Raw genomic sequence first — 22,722 nt, 5'->3', positions numbered from 1 at the left:
TTTGCTTGTGGCTTGATATTTCATTATATATAAAAATATATATATATATATATATATTAGCAAAATATATTTCCATATTCAACTGAAATACTTGAATGAAAAATAACTTTTATAAATTATACAAATTAAATATTTATATCTACCTTTTTTTAATGCAAACACAACGTTGGTCCACTGTATAAAATCCAACGTTGTTCCAATGTATATGAATCAACGTTGATTCAATGTATATAATCCAACATTAACCAACTTTTGCAATGTTTTTTTACATACTTTAGACCAAATTTAATTTTGCTAACTGTTTTTAATCACGTCGTTATTAAGATTTTCCTAAATATAAATACTATAAAACTAACATTGGATCAACATTGAATTTGCATCGGAGAAAATAGCCGACATTCGCAATGTATTTACATACGTTGGCCCAACGTACATCTCATCAGCATTGTTAATTCATCAAAGTGGTGAAGATATGTATATATATACAACTATATATGCGTGTAAGCATATAATATTTTATGTTTATATGTATATGCTACAACATTGTTTATGTATATGCTACAACATTGTGCTACATTATGCTACAGCATATGTGCTACATTATGCTACAGCATACAACATTATGCTACAGCATATGTATATGCTACAACATTGAACCAACGCTGTTTTTTTATTGTTGGCGACGTCGCATTTGTAACCAAAATGATATAAAAACAATGTTACTTCGTGAAAAATTAAAACAATCTTATTTCGTGCCATTGTTTTAATTTTTCTCATATGTTTAGTTTTAGATTTCCATTCTCTTCTTGACAAAAAAAATTTTTAATACAAAAAAGTCAGCAGAAAAACCAATACATATTTCCACCAATTTGAAGAATTAACATTGCTGTTGACATATGTTTATACTTATTACATGGCATCTGATTAAACAGGCATTATTCATGTCATTTTTTGGTTGTTGGTGACATCACATTTGTAACCAAAATGATATAAAAACAATGTTGGCAGTCGATGTTGGGCCAACACAACGCACAACATTTCTAACGTTTTATTAACTTATATGTGCTAGCTGGGAAGTTACATTTATACATATTGCAATTTTGACTTATTTTGAATACAAAAAAGAGGCTTCAGCGGTTGCTTTGTGAAATTGTAAAACCAAAATCAAAAACATGATTTAGTATTATGAAAATAGAAAAAAGATAGTAACATATATAATACCGTTGATACTTTGGTATGAATTTTTATGCATTTACTTAATGCACAAAAATTAAATGATTCAGAAAAAATACTTTATTGCATTTTTTTAATTATTATTGCAATTTTTTTAGCTTTTTCAAACAATAAAAAAATTGTTTAATTTTTAAATCATTATCATATTTATGTAAAAAATAATATTGTGGTATGTTTTAAATGCTTATAATTATGATTATTAGGGCTACACTTTTAAGAGTTTGCATTAATTGTTTTACATTAATTGAAAAAAAAAGGTTTAAGTTAAATCTAACCATAGTAATCTAACCTAATCTAACCTTGTAAAGTAAAACCTTCCTTCATCATTTCTTAATGTTTTTAACAGAGGTTTCTAAGAAATTTTGAAATACAGTCTTGCTGTCTGAAATAAAATAACATTAAATATAGGCTTAATTTAGAATTACACTCTTGAATATTTGTGACCCCAATGCACTTATATTTATATATTAATTTATATATTAGCAAGTTTCAAAAATATTTGTATTTAGATGTTCATAAAATAAACAAGCAAGTTAATAAAAAAAAGCTTGAAAAAAAAACAAGTTATTTTTAAATCTAAACACAACTTTTAAAGGTTGTAGCGTCTGCATATAAACTTGATATAGAATATAAACTTAGTAGCTAGTTACTAAGTTTATATCCTATATCAAGTGTAGTTGTTGTTTGATAAACATTTTTTTGATAAATTGTTTATAACATCTTTCTTTTATTCCTTTTTTATAATTCAATTCAATTTTTATAAAGTGTTTTTTTCTCTGATTATTGTGAACTAATGTTTAATTTTCTAAATTTTAGACTCATCTTCAAAAAATTGCACATTATCAAAGGTAGGTTCTTGGGATAACATTTATAATGGTTATATTAATGTTGGCTACATTTTATGGAACTCATGTGTGAGATTTTGTGCGGATTATCAGGAAAAAAATCCTACTCAGAATGGGTATGTTGCAAGTGCAATAGTTGATGTTTATGGAGACTGTCAATGTCTGTATGGGTTTAGCGGTCAAACAACATCTTTTAAATTAGGTTGTTCTTTTTTTGAGACATTACCACCAACTGCACTTCCAATTGTAAAAGGTATATTTAAAAAAATTTTTTTAGCCTTCTTAAATCAAAAAATAATATATGTTAAAATAGGTATTTAATGAAATGTCATTTTGGGTCAAAAATCTCCAAATTTGTCAATTAAAAAATTTATGCAAACTTTTTTGATTAAAATGCACGTTTATGTATTTTTTTAAGCCTATAAAAATTGATAAATTAAATTAGCGTTTTTAGATAAAGTTTTTTATTTTTAAAAATCTATTTTATTAAGTTTTCATTTATTTTCAGTTTAGGAGTTATCCCAAACCCCTATTTTAAGTTAGGAGTTATCAGAAAACAAAGAATTTTATTAAAGAGCAAGAAAACAATTGACAGAAGAGTTAAAAAACTGTTAAGAAAACATGAAGATGTTAGAGAAGATGATTCAGAACATAGATGTGCTAGGTAATAAACTAGATAAATGCAATTTTTTAGAGCGTAAGGGAACATTTACAGTAAAACGATGCAACTTTGTGGTATGGTGAGTTATGCAAGAATGAGTTTTGGTCAATGAAACAAAATCTTTGGGAGATGATAACTCATTTGAACAACAACATTGCTAATAATTGTAGAAAGGAGAAAGAAGCAACCTTATGATAATGGGAAAAAAGAATTTGCACTATCAATTCAAGACATATTATAAATGTATTTGCACCTGTTCTATTTTCCACAGGCAGCAATAGAAATAGTAGGTTTAAATACATTTACAATACATATTTTAGCAGATGCTAACTTTGCAATAGATTTTATATATGGTTTCCATGAGAAGTCATTAATGAATGATAATCCCAGAAGTAGGCGACTCACTAAAAGTGTTGTCGTACATTAATACAAGAATATCAATAGTATTGCACTAAATGTTTGCAGTTAATAACTGAGTTTTGTTTAATTTAAATTTCACAAGATACTGCTAGCCCTAACACTGTCACAGAAAAAAAATCAATTCAAGATAAACTCTTTGTTCAAATTGATCAAAAAACTATAACTTTTTATCAAGGCTAAAGTATAAAGTTGTTTTTTTTAGTAAATAAAGCCACTTTATTTACTAATGTAATATTGTCAGGAAGATTACTGAAATGGGTGATAAAAATGACAGGATAAAGAATAGAACTTTGTGCTTTCAAGGACAACTTTAATACTGCAGTTAAAATAGAATCATTTAATAATCTCAAAAAATTTCCCAGAAACAACATATTAAGTGAACTTAAAGAGAAGACCAATTACTTTGCCACACCGTCTTCATCTAATGCACAATAGAAACTTTTTGTTTTAACAGTTAACACTTCAGTTGTAGAACAAGAAGATCGAAATCTGTAAAGAGTTTTTTAAATTTAAGAAATTTCTAAACAACACTTTTGTAAGAGTATGATAGGAATGTTGTATAGATCACAAGCAGTCAATGAGGTTAAAAGAGAATTAACTGTAACAATGGAAGCATTGTGATTTGGATGTCTAACAACTGACTAGTATTTCTGTTTGCTAGAATGACTGTAAGAGGCCATTAGATTCAAGAGGAGAATTAGAGAAAAAGTTCTTTGCAAATAGTTCCCTTGTTTAAAGAAAGTATGGTACATTTATTTATCTTTTATTATAAATAGAGCACTTCTTTTTTAACAAATCCACTCCCAACATGGCTAAAAGCAGCAACTATTTCAGGTGAAATTTAACAGAAAACAAAAAATTAAGATAAAGAGCAAGAAAATGACAGTATACTTAAAAAACTCTAAACTCTATGTAATAACAGTATTCTAATTTAAAAAAAAATGATTTGACAGCAGGCTACTCCAAAGTTCAAAATATGAAAGACCTTGAATTCACTGTGTTTTGGTACAAAGGAAAATGTGGAGTTTAGTCTTGAGACTTTTAAACAAGTATTCTAAGTCTCGATGTTTTTTAATCTATTTTTGTTGTGATCAAAAAATTTAAGTAAAAAGTTTAATTATGCAATAAATGTCAGTAATATTTTTTTAGAATGCTAATTCAAGAGTTTTTGATTTTTTTTTTCATATTCTTTTGTATTATATTATATATATATTTTTTATATCTTTTAAAACACGTTTTATTTATACAGTTGTTGTTAACCCGTTAACAGTCCATGCCATAATATTACGCAAACTAAAAGTGGTTCCCAAATGTCCATGCTGTATTATTATAGTTTTATGCATCTCCTTATATTTCCTTCTTGTTCATCAATAATTATACGTCTACTGGTCACAAAATTTATTACTACATAATTAAAGAGCTTTTGTTTCAATAGTTCTCTTTTACACGTGTTCACTTTAATTTTCAATATGACAAATAAAGAAGTTCTTTCAGTGCAAAAATAAATACCAAAATGTAAATATTTACTCACTAAAAGATAGAAAATTATTCATTTGATGAATCAATAATGAAAAGATATATTTGGTGAATGATTATTGAAAATGATAATAAAAGATTAATGCTCAAAGAAGGTGTGCGGTATGTTACAAACACATAATTCAAAAAGATTCAAGATATGAATGTTTAGAATGTAATGTAAAACTTTGTGCAGCTCCATGCTTTTCCAATTGTCATACAAAAAGTGAATATTAGTGTATACATTTTTATAATTTTTTGTGTTTATGTAGTATGATTTATATATTCTTAAACTTGAATAATGACGTTTTGTAGTGTTTAATAATGTTAAAAATAGTAAAAAAAAATTTTTATTCTGTTTGTAAAAAAACACGATAATTTTAAAAATCGTTTAAAAACACGAGACATTTAGAGGCCACTTCGGAAAAAAAAGCTGGACTAATAGCGACCGTATTTTAAAAAATTGGCGAGACTGTTAAAGGGTTAAATATACATGACAACATTTATGTTTATGTTTTGTATGTTTTACTTTTAGTCAATGAGCATGTATTGACCACAGATAATTTGCTTGCAACATTGACATATTTAGAAAAGACATATTCTGTTTCTTTCAAGCTAAATCTCAGATCAACATCAGCATATGATAAAAATGTTATTCATTTGACCATTTGGTACAATTATGGGCAATATGGTGAAAGAATTGCTTCTGTATGGGAAAGATCAGGACAGTTGTACATTTGTTCTGCAGTAAATAAAGATATCAATTATTGTATATACACAGATCCACTTCCACTGAATGTGTGGTCAAGTATAAAAATTTTACAAATCATGCAAAATGGAGTATATAAATATAAAGTATACGTTAATGAAAATGTTGTTCATAGCACTACAAATACAAATCCCCAATCGTTTTCAAGCATTTATGTTTATGCTGCAAATCCTTGGCATAATGCAGCAGATGGTTCCATTAAAGATCTCAGAATTGTAAATGCAAATGATAGTGAGTTCTCGATTGTGTATACTTATTAGTTTGTATTTTTACCATAAACTTTTGTTATAATATTTTTCAGTAATTTTATAAAATGTGTAATATATATATAAATATATATATATATATATATATATATATATATATATATATATATATATATATATATAATTTAATTTATAAATAAATAATACACATATTACTATTACAATACTAACAAACTATTTAATTAATATTGTATAAAAAAATATTATAGTTTTTTCTGTTAGGTAAAATAACTCACCACTGCTGACAATTCAAGTAAGAAATAGGATGCTCGGTGTAGTTAAGGCAGTTTACAAATTATTTGAATTCTTTTATTTAGAATTTGCATGGTTTTTTCAGTGTATTATGTCCAAACGAGAGCTTTAGATGTTATATTTTTTTTGCTGCAGGTTTTTTTATTATTTAAAGAAACTTTTCTTTTTTATATATAACTTTCAAAACCATTTTACTACCCCTAATAGTGAATCTAAAGAACACAATTTTGGAGTCACTTTTGCTCATCGTCGTTAACATGAATTTAGTTAAAAAAATTTTAAAAAGTGCCTTAACCAACTAATCTATAGTTGGTTAAGGCAGTTCTAATCAGTTCTGACATATATTAACTATATATAATTGTCAAAATACAATGTTCCCATCAATTTTCACAAAAAATACTAGAATTCCGGCCAAGAAAGAGCTTATAATTAAGAAAAATTGCCAATAAACATCAGAACAGATCATATTAAAAAACTATGATGCTCATTTTACCTAAAAAATGAATTTATTTAAAATTATATTCAAATTTGGACATGCGATTGTGATTTTAAGAAGTTTTTTTTTAAAAAAAAAGAATCTGCAGTCTGGGTTTTATTGCTACAAATATTTATATTTTATGATACCACAAAATTTAACATTTGAATATTTTTTGTCTTTTCATAATTCACAGACCTAATCATTTAACGGAAATATGTTAGAGTCAACAAAATATCATACAGACCCTATAATATTTTAAAATTGCCTTAACTACACCGAGTGGGTGAATAAAAAAAAAGGAATAAACATATCCCACATTCCAATGACTTAATGATGTAATAACATCAGGCAATGATAAAACATAAACATTAGAATATAGTAGTTTTTATTATTTCAAATTAACATGCGTGATTTTACCTGTTCTACATTTAAAAAAGGAGTCCCTTGCCTATTGTTGTGAGAACTTTTTCTTTAAAATATTTTTAGGTAAAAAAACAAAAATAGATTGTTTATATCTGTTACGATATTCTAATGATTTTAACATGAATTAGCTTTTAGGTTCATTTTTATAAACTATTAAATGCCAAATTAAATAAAATATAAAAATGCTCTATCATGCAAAACATGTTGTGGCATGTATAACATAGAAAGTGATAAAATAATGAAATCCAGAAATAAATATTAAACAACTTTAATAAATATTAATGGTTTTTACTAATAATTGTTTCATCCAAATGTTGGCTACTGGTCAATAAAAAAGCAACTGTTTATTATTTATTATAACTAAATTAATAAATAATATTTAAATAAGTAAAAAATATTAAAAAGTAAAATAATTAATGTATTGACCTCAGATAACTTGTTTAGTAATAAAAGTTGAATAAAATACTTAGAAACATTAAACAAAAAAGTCTGATTATGATTCTAAGTTTTCTCATTAACTTTATCTACTAATAATATACATTTAGCAATTTTTTTTATTTCTGTTATGGGAAAGACCACAATTCAATTCATATAAATCTAATTAAATTATTTTAGAAAAATTAAAAAAAAAATTTTTTGAACTTGAAAAAAAAAAAAAGAGCCTATACATATGCAATTTTTAATTCAACTCACCCACCGTTAAGTTTTTAACTTTTTGAAATTTAGGACCGAAATTTATAAAGTTACCAAGAAAATAGAAAAAACAAGTCAGCAACAACTAAAAGAACAATTTAATATGGTCAAAGCTGTTTCAGTTTCATTACTGTCAAGTTATTCTCAATTGCTTTACACAATTTTTATCATAATGTAATAAATGGGGGGAGATGAGAAAAGAAGGAGGGAGTAGGGAGGGGGGAGGTAGTCTTAACAAACAGGTGAGTGGAAATTTTTTTTTTCCTGTAGGTACGTTTATGTTTTCTAATTTTTAAGACTTAAACGGTTCTAAAATATTAGAAAATAATAACTTAAATTTTTTTTTTAGATTTGGGATACAGTTTCTTTTTCATAACAAGTAAAGTTTAACAAACAGGGGAGGGGATCTTAATATGCTCACAGCATATGGTAAAATTTTTCGAAAATTATTAAACATCACCTGCTGTGTATGCACTTGTGTATGCACAGAGTACCTCCTTTTTTTCCCTGATGTATTTTTTAAGTCAAGTTTTAAGTCAAAAAAAACAAATTTAAGTCAATTTGACCATGTTTTTTTTTTCTGTTCAAGAAAAGACCACTCTCCTATTCTTTGTAATAACTCTGACTAAAATAATCATGACAACATCAAAAAAAAAAAATCGAGCTACATCAGCATTTTCGTAACTAAACTCGCCCCAGTAAAATTGCGTTAAAGGTTAACATTTCAGGTGTTATGTTTGTTTTTAAATATTTTTAGTTGTTTTATAGGATTCTTTGCCTCAAAATGTGTAAGTGTACACATTTTCAGCATTCCATTACACAGAACAGAAACAACAATCAAAACCATTTTTCAAAATGGCAGATTTTTGTTGGTTCAAGACAATGTCTGAAGAGTCATCTTTAAAGCCATTTGGAATTAGATAATAAAATTTCAGAAATGTTCATGACATTAAAATCTTTGAGTGGTGTAAAAATCAGCAAAATCTGAGACTAAGGGTTGCATGGATTTTTTTTCATGAAATTGCCCTTATTTATGTTTTTAGTGTAGCTAAAAAATGGATTTTTAATTTTGCACACATCTTGGTGATTTAAAGTTTTAAAATCAACATCATCTTGTTATTTAATAACATGGACGGACTTTCTATATTTTTCTTTGGGAAGTGTGCCTATTTGGCATTCACGTGAATAAGTAAATAAGTTTATTCCAGAAAACTTCAAGATAACGTTTCCATCAACAAGATGCGTTATTGATTGTACTGAACTCTTTTGTCAGAAACCTTCATTACTGAGACGCCAAAGTTCTTTATTCTCCAATTATAAACATTGTGTAACTTAAAAAAGATTGTTAGGTATTTCTCCTCCAGGGGCAATAACTTTTATAAGCCAACTTTTGGATGGATCTATTTCTGACAAAGAAAGTGTTATAAGATCGGGTTTCCTTAATAAAGAACTATGGAACAAAAATGATTCAGTTATGGCTGATTGTGAGTTTATCATTTCAGACCATTTAAACACAAACAATGTTAAATATACCATCTTTTTTAAACAGATAACTACAGCTAAGTAAATAAGATGCTACAGAAAGTCAAACCATCACATCATTGAGAACTCATGTAGAACGTGCTATTCATAGGGTTAAAGAAAAAAATCATTGGCATTCAAACATTCAGAAATAGACAAGTGCTTTTTCATTTTAGGACATTTAATTTCAATTAAACCATAATATTATTCAGCCTCTTCATCATATACAAGACCGTTCAAACTCGCAGATAACCAAAATAAATTAGGTTGTATTACAATTTCAGTTGTCCTAACTGAAATATTGTGATTTAATCTATTTTTAAAACTTTAATATATATCTCTATTGCATGTGGCTCAAAAGCAAGCTTGTGGTCTAAAGACTCTTGAATAAATTGAGGCAAATCAACTTTTTGTGTGTTATTAATTAACTGATGAACAAGAGTTTCAAATTGTCTTTTGCATATATAAATTTTATGAGAAGTACTTGAAATTAAGCAATGTTTTCTTACATTAAACCACAGCTGATTTTTATTATGTGTAACTGTATCACCTTCATACTTTCTACTTCGTTCAGAAGATACTTTTATTGATAACAAAAAATCTTTTTGTTTCTTATTAAGTTCCCAGTTGCGAGGTATACAGCATTGATTTTTATTATAAAAGCCAAGAGATAAAGGCTATAAAATATCATATAAAGTAGGCTTAAGGTAAGATATTAGACACATTAAAAGAAATTGCAGGAAGTTTTTCAATATTAGTGATAAGTTCAAAGCTCTCATTTATCTGGAGTTGAAAAGATAAAGGAGAACCCGTTGGAAAATTTCTAAATGTTTCAGTAAAACTAAAAATATCAGTTATGCAATGAACAATACCAATATCTTTGATTAAAAAAGCAGCATTTGATTTTAAATTGTAAATATTTTGTTTTAAAGTTTTTTCTTTATATTTTATTTACCTCGGATCATATAAAGTAGGCTTAATGCCACGCTTAAATTTTTGAACATTTGTAAACATAATAGAATTTTTAATTGTTTTAGTTTTATAACCTATAATGTCTCATTGTCTTGATCTACTTGTACAAGCAACCTCTTCAGGTACATACTCAAGTAAATTTAAATAATATTCTGCAAGTTTAAATAATAAAGCAATCACGTGATTACAATAACCACTATTTCCAGCAGGGTGCGAGCAATATGGTTTTCTAACAGAGCTAGTCAATCTGCTAACAATAACTTCAGAGGGATAACTTCTATTGACTTCAATCGGAAAATTTTCTTTACACTTATTTGATCACATGATTGGGATATTTTTAAACAATAATGTTTTTGTAAAAATATTTTATTTCTCGACCAGGGATAAGTTCTATTGACTACGATATAATCAACTATTTGTAAAAAAGAAATCTTATTTAAAAAAAAAAGATTTAAATTTTTTTTGACTTTCCAATTGGAAGTGATTGGAAAGTTTAGAGAAGTGAGGTCAAATTTAATTAATAGTAATACTATAAATTGAATGCCATGTAAAAATGTAAAGAAAGATAATTTTTAAATACTTTCCACTTCCCGGAAAGTTGGAAATTTTCAATTTTTTTGCCTTCAAACAATAAAGTATAGTTAAATAAACATTTTCCAATGCAAATACATTTAATTTACGAGCACTTTCCAAATCAGAGGAAACTTCTTTCTGAAACTGGTTAGAAAGCGAAATCGAATCGAACCCTTATCATATATCAAGCTGATTAAATTGACTTGATCAGTTTCAGCTTTAATCTAAAGCTGATGAGTTTAAATTAATTGATTAGTTTATTTTTATTTTAAAAATAAGGTATGGAAAACAAAAACGGTTTTTAACTTATTATAACTTAGTTATAATAAATAAGCATATGGTCGTGATCTATATAATAACTATTATATTTTTTTAGTTACCATTGTTTATGTTAAAGTTATCAATTTAAATTAATAACTTTTTTTAGGAAGAAATAAATAAATTAAATAGCACAACCACATAAATATATTTTGTATATATATATATATATATATATATATATATATATATATATATATATATATATATATATATATATATATATATATATATATATATATATATATATATATATATATATATATATATATATATATATATTTAACATATAAGTTTATATCAATAGATATTTTATTAGTATTGTAAATTTATGTTAAGTATTATAATTACTTATAAGTATAAGTTAGTATAAGTTATTATTATGTATATTATTATTTTATTGTTGATATTACAAGCTTACGATTTTAATTCAAAGTCAAAAAATATCAATGATTTAAAAATGCAGTTGATGCATAACAATAAAGCCAGTTTTGCGTTTATTTGTAAACACTTATTATTTATATCTGACAGTGGGTAAACTCTGTTAACACCAGTCATTTTGCTTGCATAAAATATAGAAGAATCAATGGAAAAGAGTAGATCTGAACGATTTAAAAATGATTTAAAAGGTTTAAATTCCTTAAATATAACCTAATCATCACAAGACTCCTCTGTTAGCTATTTTTGAATGTTTTTGATTAAACCAATTTTTTGGGCAACTTCAAAGCAGATATTACCATTATTAGCAGAAATAAAAATTTTAAAATGCAAACAGTGACTCAATAAAATATTTACTGGAACATATCATTGGTATACAAGGGAAATTCACTAAGTCCATTTTTGGCAGTATAAAGTTATTTATACCACTATTTAGTATTTAAGTTCTTTATCGTTTGATATACCACACAAACTTAATGAACTTTTGGTGTGATAGAAACAGTCAACTTTAGATAATTGCTCTTAAACTCTTGAATCTTTTTCTCAAAGTCTGGAGAGAGTGAGCATCCAAAACAAGAATTAACAACTTAGAGAAACAAATGTAGAACCATCGCAGATGGATAATGTTTCAAATGCCTTATCGGCCGCGGTTATCTGCTTCAGAGTGTCAATTTTTTTCAGCAACTTCATGCAATCATTGCCATTGAAATGACCACCATGGTACAGCTGTAATGGTATATGTATTGAAGTCAACCATTCTTTTGTTTTTAACAAAACTTGAACCAAGTGCTTAATAAGATGGTTAACAACCTCAAGAAGCAAATGAAGTTCCATTGGAGGAATAGCTTCTAAGATTAGATTTTCATCTGGGAATTGAAGTATTGGTGGATGAACAGCAGATTGCTACAATTAGTTGCTTTTTGACACCTGTGCTTTTAAAATTTTCACTTGAAGCCAACTTAATTGACTTTTTTACTGGACTTTGTTGTTTTGTTTGGTGTTCTGAAATTAGACTCAAACCAGCTTTGAAAAAGGACCCTCCACCATCGAGGCCCAGTTTCACAGTGTCCGAGCTCATCAAATCTTTTGAAACTGTGATGTTTTCATTCAGGGTTTTTAAATTGATACAATAAATAATGTTATGAACCTCATTAGAATCTGGCAATTTTACATTGGTAGCAATGAAAAAATCTTTTCGACTAGATCCTGCTGATGCAAATTTCTGTTGAAAATTTGGCTCAAGAAGGGAAACTGGACTAATTTGGTTTAGAAAAGATCCAAGCTTTCTGATTTTATTGTTTGAAAGCCTAGTACTCTGCTGAATATCAACCATATTTTTTGTTGTCAAAGGGCCTTGAAAGAGTGAATGAGCTTCAGATGTTCCTTAAGAAAGAAAACTAAATCAATTACTTCACATACAAATTGTATTGCTCAGAATGTACAGAATAATAAAATAACTAACCTTTTCTTATCGGAAGAGGTTAACCATAAGCTTGACCAAGACAAATTATTCCGCCTGGAGATGCTTCTTTTGATGCAATGACAGATGAAGCAAGTTGTTCTACGCCCACAGAATCTTCCAATGTAAATTGATATAAGTTTGCACGGTGAGTTGTATCACTGCAGTTGTGAGAAACTCCACGAGCAATGGTAGACATTTTGTGCATCGTTTTTCAACTGACTTTCTTTCTTCTTGCAAAGATTTTGATGCAAGACCCTTTTCAAATGGATGCTTTTCTTTGCCTTTCACCTTCACAACTTGACAAATAATGCAATCACAACATGTTGTAAGTCTTGTTAATGGCTTCACAACAATGGAATCAAAACTGTATAGTTGTATTGCCTTTAAGGCATTAGCTCCATCGCCCAATTTTTTCAGGTTGCAACGGCATGTAACACAAATTCCAAATGGCAATCTTTCATCCTGAAAATTCACATCTGATGAAATCAAATGATGAATCTCAGAAATGAAATGTTTTGAAATTTCTCTGTCACTTTTCCTCATACAAATAACACACAACAGTGTGTGTTTGCAATTATCATGGTCTTCTGCAATTATCATGGTCTTCTGCAATTATCATGGTCTTTGAAAAATGTAGGCATTTTTATTTTTTCTAAAAATAGCTAAAAATAACAGTGATTTCAATACCTATGCATAATTATTTTTATTTAGTTTCTAAGTGTAATATTTTTTAGCGTAATATAAAGAAAGAAAGTCATGTTGGTATTTGTAACTTTTATTTACGTTTATATATTAAATATATTAAAATTAATTATATACTGTTAAACTGTTTATAGTTTCTTGTATCATGACTATCATAAGTTTAGCGCTACATCTTTTTATTTCATTTATGTGCAAATTCTTTGTGCTGAATTTGTCTCCAAGGAAACAGTTTTGCAATCAATTATGATTGTCTGAAGAGAGTGTGACAAATATTGGTCCGGAGGGAATTACTTGTGTAGCAATTACAAATGATTATTTAAAGAGAATGTTCTAAATGACTGTCCAAAGGGAATTGGTTTTGTCGCAATCGTTAGAGTATGGTAAAAAACAATCTATTATTGCTAACAAATATTTGTAAAGTATAAAAAAAAAATAAAAAAATGCAAAGCTAAATATCTCCCTTGGATTTTTATCCAGGATTTTAAAATTTATTGTTTTGGAGTCCCCAATATAAATAGAATCAACCCTCAAAAGGACAATTTTAGGATATTTAGTTATAAAAAAAGTCAAAATTTTCAAACCGTGTATTATGATATTGTTGAGATAAAATAACTAACTGATGTTTTTGGCCGACAACCATTGGAATACTTTAAGCAGCTAAAACAGTATAACAAATGTTTTTTATTTGTTCAAGTTATATGTATTATAAACAATGCTTTTCGTTATTAAATGATATTTAAAATGTTTTATTTCTAACTCTTACAAAATCTCTCTAATTCTAACAAATAACCTATTGAAAATCTCTCTAGCTCTAACAAATAACTTAATAAAAATCTCTCTAACTCTAACAAATAACCTATTGAAAATCTGGCTATCACCTAAACCTTCATTTATAATACATACAAGTTTTATAAAAAAAAATATTTTTAATTTTTAACTTTTATTAAAATTTAATAAAAGTTTATATAATTAAAATTTTTAATAAAAATTTTTTAATAAATAAAAAAAACGGTATATAATTTTTGGGGGTATTTTTTTTAAAACCTGAATACATTAATCACTAAGTTTTTTCTATAAAACTTCTTTGTAAAGCTATAAGTTGTTTTACTTAAATTAATTAAAACACTCGATTTGAATTAAAGCGGTAAAAATAACAAAAAATTCTGTACATATTTATTTACCACAAAATAAAATACTTTTATCTAATTTACTTCAAAGTTTTTTCTTTTCAATATTTATTTAAATTCTTTCCTTGGTGGTATAATCAAAGATTACAATAATAAAAGCTAATCATTCAGACTAAACTTACCAAATAGTTAGATTGAACATCATTATTAAACATATGTGTTCTTTTATCAATAAAAATAGAGCTACTAACACTGATCAGAATATTAGTAATTAATTTTGTCATTTTTATAAATTTATGAATTTATTTATATTTTACTATGCTATATGGTATCTATATGGTATCTCTGTCAACTTGAGTTAATAATTTAACTTTGTTATCAAGAATTAACTTGATTATTATTTATTTGTTCTTATTAAAGATTAACTTTTATATTTAAAACAACAAATAATATTTATATATAACTATTAATTGAAACATTTTAAACAAATATCAACATAAATCATAACAATGTTATTAACATATACTACTTTTTATCAAAATTTGCCTAAATTGCAGGAATCCGAAATAAAAATACCACTGAGTCGTTGGCAATGGACAACAAAAATTATTATTATGTTGAAAGATATATATCTTTTCATATATATATATACTATGTTCAAATATGTCATATTTGAACATAGCATGTATAGTAAGAAAATAAGTTTATCATATTGTATGATAAACTATTTATCTTTCAACGTAATATCAATTTTTTACTTCTATGTAACATAGCAGTCATAATAAACTATTTATCATTGAAAATAAACTCTTAACTTTGAAATGTTATATCTGCACCAGTTTTATATATTTTTGTGAAGTTATATGCTCTGCAAGAATGCTTCACAGCTAAAGATAATTAGAAATTATCATGCATTTACCCGTATGTTAATGTTGATTGGGAATTTTGTTGATTTTTAGGGACTGTTTATTTCCAATTAAGTTTGCAATGCGTGTAAGTTGGCATATGTTGTACTGATTTTTGTTAAAGATTTGGTTGTTAAACAAATTAATCTCAACTTGTAATTACAAATTACTGTATATAGAATAAGCCCTGTGAATATAACCTTTAAATATTGCGTTTAGAATCTTGGGGTCATGATTTGAGTGAGGTTTAATTTGGATATTTGTAATGGTTTCTTTCTGTAAACTTTAAACTCGTGTTTACCTTTGCTATAATTTATTATGGTTAAATCAAGGAAGTTTAAAGTTCTATTTTAAACAAAGAAATCATGATCATTAAGCTAATAGGTATAAAGATGATTATGGGGTATCGTCACGAGATAGTGATCTTTTTGCTTTCCTTTTGTAGACTAGTTCTGAAGCATCCCTAAACACAAACCAACAGTAATCTGCAAGCATAGCCTCATTCCAACAACCCTGATATCTTTGTTCTATTACAGAAATAACTTGGTGAAACCTTTCCCCATGTCCATCACTAACAGCTACACAACTGAGGGGAAGAAGTCTAGGTGTGAGTGGAGGAAATGAATCTTGAGGGACATGTTACATCCAAGTTGATGGTATTTTTTCAGAAGTACTGTTACCAATTGAATGTAGTTATCATCTCTTTTGTTGCCTAAAAATCTACAAATCACTCCCTTAAAAGCTTCCCAAGTTTTCTTTTCTTGTCACTTCAAAACTTTGTCAAATGCAGGATCCCTCATAAGTTGATGTATTGGTGGCCCAACAAAAATACCCTCTTTAACTTTTGCATCACTTATTTTGGGAAATTTGTTTCTTAAATACTTAAAAACCTGTCCTTCTTTGTTCATACCTTTGACAAAAATTTTCATTAAACCCAACTTAATATGTAATGGTGGACAAAGAACATCTTTTGGATCCACGAGTGGTTCAGCAATAACATTTTTTTCATCTGTGTTGAGATTTTTTGCAGGCCAGTCTTTTTTTATATAATGTGAACTTCTGTTTCTACTGTCTCACATGCACAAAAAGCATTAGTATTTAGTATACCCTAATTGCACTCCTAAAAGAATAGCAATGACTTTTAGATCATCACAAATTTTCCATTTGTGTTCATTGTAATTAATTGAGTTGAGGAGAACTTTCATGTTTATATAAGTCACTTTCATGTGAACTGCATGGCTAATAGGAACAGAAGAAAAGCGGTTTCCATTGTGCAGTAATACAGCTTTTTTTATAAACATCTTCACTTCCAGCAACGCTACAAGCAACCACTAATTAAAGTTGGAAGTTACTGGAAGAGAAAAGATAAAGATTGTAGAGTAAGATAACGATTGACAGATGACTTAAAGGATTGCAAATTATATGAGTCAGGAAAGCAAGATGAAGGAAGCGAGTTCCAAAGAACTGATGTTTGAGGAAAAAAACTAGACGAATAAGAGTTTTTGGAGCACTTAGGAACAGTCACAGAAAAAGAATGAGACTTATATGAGTGACAAGTAACACGAGAATGTATTTTAGAAGATGGCACAAGAAACGCTAGCTCTTTAGAGCAGTGCCCATTATAGTATTTGTAGAAAAGAGAAAGAGAAGCTACATTACAACGATGTGATAATGGTTGGAGGTTGGCAGCAAGAGCAGGTCAAACTATGTTTACAATGCGTTTTTGCTCCTTGTCTAAAAGAGAAATGGCAAAGCTTAGATAAATCTATGAATAATCTCCATTCAGTTGGATCATAGTTTAAATTAAGACAATACATTAATCTAAAGACATCAATGCAAACAACAAGATTATTTTTTCTTCTCAAAAAAAGAAAGCAGATTCTGCTGCTATTTTCTTTAATGTGAAACCTTGACATCAAATTGGAGAAGAATTGGAACTGCAAAAGCCTAAGATCTTTTTTTTATTTTTCAATCATTCTTGTAGTGTAACCGAGCAAGAGCTACAGCATATATTTTAGCCCATGACTTATCCTGGTCCCCTTCCTTCATATCGAAGTAATGCTGGTAAGCAGTCTTCACAGGAGGTGTCATAGTTCTTTTCCGTGAGAAAAATTTTCACTACAAATGTAACTAAAATTGTCCACTAAATTTACACACTTTCTTGGCATTTTGATTTGTCAAATTTTACACTAGTAAATGAAAAAAAAAAACTAAGAATAGATTAGTCCAGAAACTTTAGCAAACACACATAAATAATATCACAAGTTTGAAACACATTATAGATAGTCAAAAGCAGAAACAAAAATTTTCAAAAAATGAAAATTTTTGCCTTTATTTCTTAAACTAAAGCTAATATGTCATTTTTAATGTCATTTTTGAATTCAGTAGGTGGAAATGCATAAGAAATAACTAGTTTTGGTTCTGTAACAAAATCACTGTTGGACAGTGTTATTAACGTTTTTTATTAATGTCATGCTGTCTGTATATATTTAAAATGGTCTTTATGCTATTAATAAATAAAACAATTGTAAAATAATCTCCTGTAAAAACTTTCTTTTTTGAAGTTTTTGTTGAGTTATATATAAGTATTTACTGTTTAAAAAAGTTTTTTTATATCATTTTTTTAAAGATGTTTGATTAAAATGATAAAGCAGGAATATAAAATTGTTAGTAAAAATAATAATTGATATATTAAAAAGTAAACACTTGCCTTTATAAAAAATTATCAATAAATAGTTTTATACAATTGATATTAAATTTGTTTAAAAGTCATTTAAATTAAACCTGCTTTAGAATTTAAAGCAAATATTGTAATGTGCAAACATTTTTTTGACGTTTTTGAAATATTATAAGTAGTAGATAAATATATAGATAATCCATCCAGTCAGCATGATGTCACTCCGTATTAAAAAGCATTGTTTTAAAATTAACCATCTTTAATTGTGGGAAAACAAACTAAAATATCAGTAACGGTTTGTTTAGTTAATTTTTATAAAAATGCCAAAAAGTTGTTGTGCAGTAGGTTGCACTAACAACATAAAAAAAAATCTAGTATTTAGGTTTTCCTAAAGAAAAAGTACTTCGAAGAGAGTGGTTGAAAACGATAAATCGTGCTGTAGATAGTAGTGCATTTAGAAAGCAATGACCTCCTTAATTTTCTAATGTTTATGATTGTTTGGCACATTTTATTACTAGTGGGTTACTTTTACTTAACATCTTAATTTTGTATTTGTTAATAAATATTGAAATAACAGTACTTTTTATATCCTAAAATAACCAAAATAATATGTAGACAGCAAAGAAAGGCATCATTTTATTTAAACAGGTTTAAAAGTATGTAAAAATAAAGTAAAACCTCCTAAAAGACTTATGTTTTGCAGAAATCTTTCCGCTGTTTCTTTTGATTAACATTCAAAGTAATTGTAGGACAAAGTTATTGTTAAAATACATTTTCTTGACTTTGGATATAAGAAAGAATAGGGGCATCCATAAAGTACGTATACAGTAAAACCACTGATTTTGGGCCCCCTCCCCTCAGCGTACAAACCTGTATGCTTTCGAAGTCCTCCCCCTCCCCTCTCCGCGTATGTACACATTTTTTTTTTTTCAAAATAAACCCTCCTTCCCTGACGCATAATTATTTTAAAACATTAAAAACAAAAATAACATTTAGTTTATTTGACATTTCTCTGTACTTAATTAAAACTTAAAATGTTACTTAATGTTATCCTCCTCGTTATTTATAAAATAAAAAAAAATTGGAGCCAGAAAAAAAAATACAATACTGATTTATTGCACATGTGAAATTCAATGTTTTAAAAAGATAAAAAAATAAAATCAAGTTTAGGAGAGTCTAACTGTATACATACTGTCTTTAACACCCCCTTCCCCCACCTCCTTGTATGCGTTCGTACGGTTTTGGGAAACCCTCTCCCTCCATACCTGCCTACGTACTTTATAGATGGCCCCATGATATATTATATAAACTAGATGTCTAAGTTCGATCCAAAAAGTGAAGCGGCTTTTGCCCTTTTTACAAATGGCGGATAAAATTTGTAAACATATTTTTAACTTTTCTTTACTTAAATGAAGTAAATATATTTTTCGATTAAAAAGGGATTTATGTTTTGAATAGAAAAGTAAAACGTCATACTATTTTGAATCACTTTTATGAATTAAAATACTTTTTAATAAACATAGGCTTATAAAAAAACTTTTATAAGTATTTTATAATTATTAAAATGTGTTTTTGAACTATCTTTAATTTATTGGGAACTTTTGACTTGCATTTATAACTTTTATTCCACATATCGGCTTCAGCTTTTGCCCTTTTTACAAATGGTCAACAACAAAAAAAGCAGTTTAATTTTTTATCCAATAAAATCCTGCAAGCTAGGCATCTAGTTTATACAATATATCATTGGGCGCCATACTTTGTTTTCCAACTCAATTTGGTTACTTTTGATTTAGCGATATAGTCGAGTGATTCCGACTGGATAGATAAATTTTAATTATAATCAAATTTAAAAATGTCATAGTAAAAAAAATATTTAAAAATCTGTCTGAAATGTATTAATTTCTGACTTTTTGCGTGAATTTATAAATGAATGGGTTGTTGATATTTATATTTAGGTTTTTATTTATTAAGATTGAAGTTTTCACTGTTACTTAGTAATTATAAAATGGAAAAAATAATTTAGATTTCAGTGATAAATGTGCAGATAATTGGATATATAATGAAAATCATTGTTACTTTTTCAACAGTATAACTACAAAAAATTGGCAAGATTCTAATTTGTCGTGTCTTAGTTATGGAGGTAACTTGTTAAGTGTAGCCGATGAAGCAGAAAATTTGTTTGTTAAAAATCAGCTTCAAGATGACACAATTAAAAATCAAAAATTTTGGATAGGTATAGTACATAAGTATTTTTTCTAGTAACTTTCACTCTAGACTGTACAAAACACATGTTAATTTTAGAGTCAGATGTGAATTCTACATGTATTTTGTACAGTCATGTGACTTGACTCAACCATGTACAGTCAATTAACTTGACTGTACATAAACATTGTTTTTCTAATCTGCATAGTGTATATTTTTTTCAGAAATTTGTAAATACTATGTTTTCATAAACATTTATATCTTTTATATTATTATTAATCAGGTCTAAATGATCAGAGAGATGAAAACATATTTGAGTGGTCAGATAATACACCTGCACTAATTTATAATTGGATACCAAATGAGCCAAACAATGATAAAGGAAATGAAGACTGTGTGGTAGCAAGTGCAGTTGGTTGGTATGATGTTCCTTGTAATTCACAATATGGTTTTATATGTAAAACTAAATCAGGTACTATATTATTACATAGAAGTAAATGTATTTTTTAATATATTAGCCTAATTTGATTATTACTATATCTAAATTTAGGTTCTTAAATAACACCTTTTTTGCTCTATTTTTGGATAATGTAATAGAAAATGTTTTCGAAATTCTTGAAAACCTCTATTTTTAAAAATAGCTTTTTTTTTAATGTTTAAATTTTTATTTTTTTCAAATAGAAACTTCAGACCCTGTTGAGCAGTGGTTGATTAAAGGTAACTTGAATGCTACACTATCCTTGCTGGAAAAAACGTATTCAGTTTCTTTTAAACTAAAGCCCAGATCATATTCGCAAGGATGGAAAAGTGTTATTCATTTAACAATTGGAGGCAATTTGGGTCAATATGGTGATAGATGCCCAGCTGTATGGTTTCATAGTGATGGCTCGGGGAGGTTATATATTTCTGCAGTTGTCAATGGAAATAAAGATTATACTTTTACAACCCAGCCTCTGTCACTGAATCAGTGGTCAAGTTTACAAATATCACAGTTTCAAACAAATGGAGTTTATATGTATACAGTGTATTTAAATGAGTTACTTGTTCATAGCGTTATAAATAAACAGCCACAATCTTTTTTAAATGTTAAAGTCTATACTGCAGATCCATGGTATGATGCACAAGATGGTGTCATTAAAGATCTCAAAGTTATAAGTGGATATAATGGTGAGGATATTTAACATTAGTTATCACTTATAACTTTATTCTTAATATTTTATGTTGGTTGATTTTTATTTCAAAAAAATTAGTGCTTAACTTAAACTCTGCAAAGGCTTCTTCTCACTTGTCGTCAAGCAATTTCTATGCTGCAAAATTTGCACTTAATTTTTTTATATACTTTTTATAATATTGACAATTTTATACAAGTAGGTATAATTTTGTCTAGCAATGGTTTTGACAATGTTTTTGTCTTTTTTTTGTTATCAGTCTAAAGGCTCTTGAAGGCTTGAAATAGTTTATCTTTTGCTTTTCTAATATTTCCATTCAAGTTTTTATGTATTTAGTTATAAGTTGAAAAATGCAAACAGCTTTCTTAATTTTTTTTTTTTTTAATTTCCTGTTTTTTTATTTATTTCACGATTTAGTAAGATTATAGTAAAATAGTAAAGATAATATATTCTTTAAGAAATTATATATGGAAAACCTTTAAGTAAGGGGTCGTCCATAAAGTACGTACGCTCATAGGGGGGAGGGGGGTCTTCAAAAAGCGTACGAAAGCGTATGGGAGGGGGGGGGGAGGGTTCAATTTAAAAGTACGTACTTCGATTTTCTAATTTATCACAATTAACCAGCTAATCAATAGAAAAGTTACATTCTGACTAAAGATTCTAGTTTGCCAACATAAAAAGATGTATGGTATATGAAGTAGAGGGTATAGTTTTCCTCTATGCACACACATGTATGGGCGCCCTCAGAATTTTTTGATGTTCCAGATAGGACACTTTCACACATCGTGCAAACTCATAACTTAAGTTTGTTTATACCTATGCCAAATGAGGAGGCCTTGCAAAATATCGGGATGGCGGAGGCCTGTGAACAAAAAGCCTTAAAACGCTTACCCTCCCGACCCCCAAAATGAGAGGGGTGTAAATTTTGCATGGTTATAACTTTTAAATTTGGAAAAAAATTTGGATGGCCTCCGCCATCCAAATTTTTTGGAAGGCCACCTCATTTGGCATATTAACAAACTTAAGTTTGCACGTTGTGTGAAAGTGTTCTATCATCAAAAATCAAAACATCAAAAAATCCTGAGGGGGCCCATGCACACA

At 27.6% G+C, this 22,722-nt stretch overlaps 1 protein-coding gene across 4 annotated transcripts in view; it reads left to right on the top strand.

Moving 5' to 3' along the window:
- The window catches only part of LOC105843863 (uncharacterized), a 73,157-nt gene that overhangs the window by 36,397 nt on the left and 14,038 nt on the right, over window positions 1–22,722 (top strand). For all 4 annotated transcript variants that reach the window (XM_065796186.1, XM_065796187.1, XM_065796185.1 and 1 more), the window contains 5 exons: window positions 2,050–2,331; window positions 5,210–5,674; window positions 20,274–20,483; window positions 20,736–20,924; window positions 21,134–21,619. In XM_065796186.1, the coding sequence (XP_065652258.1) occupies window positions 2,050–2,331; window positions 5,210–5,674; window positions 20,274–20,483; window positions 20,736–20,924; window positions 21,134–21,619 (1,632 nt within the window). The remainder of the gene's footprint in view (window positions 1–2,049; window positions 2,332–5,209; window positions 5,675–20,273; window positions 20,484–20,735; window positions 20,925–21,133; window positions 21,620–22,722) is intronic.

The sequence above is a fragment of the Hydra vulgaris genome, chromosome 04 (assembly GCF_038396675.1).
Source record: "Hydra vulgaris chromosome 04, alternate assembly HydraT2T_AEP".
NCBI lineage: Eukaryota > Metazoa > Cnidaria > Hydrozoa > Anthoathecata > Hydridae > Hydra > Hydra vulgaris.
This window is presented reverse-complemented; position numbering and strand designations above follow the sequence as displayed.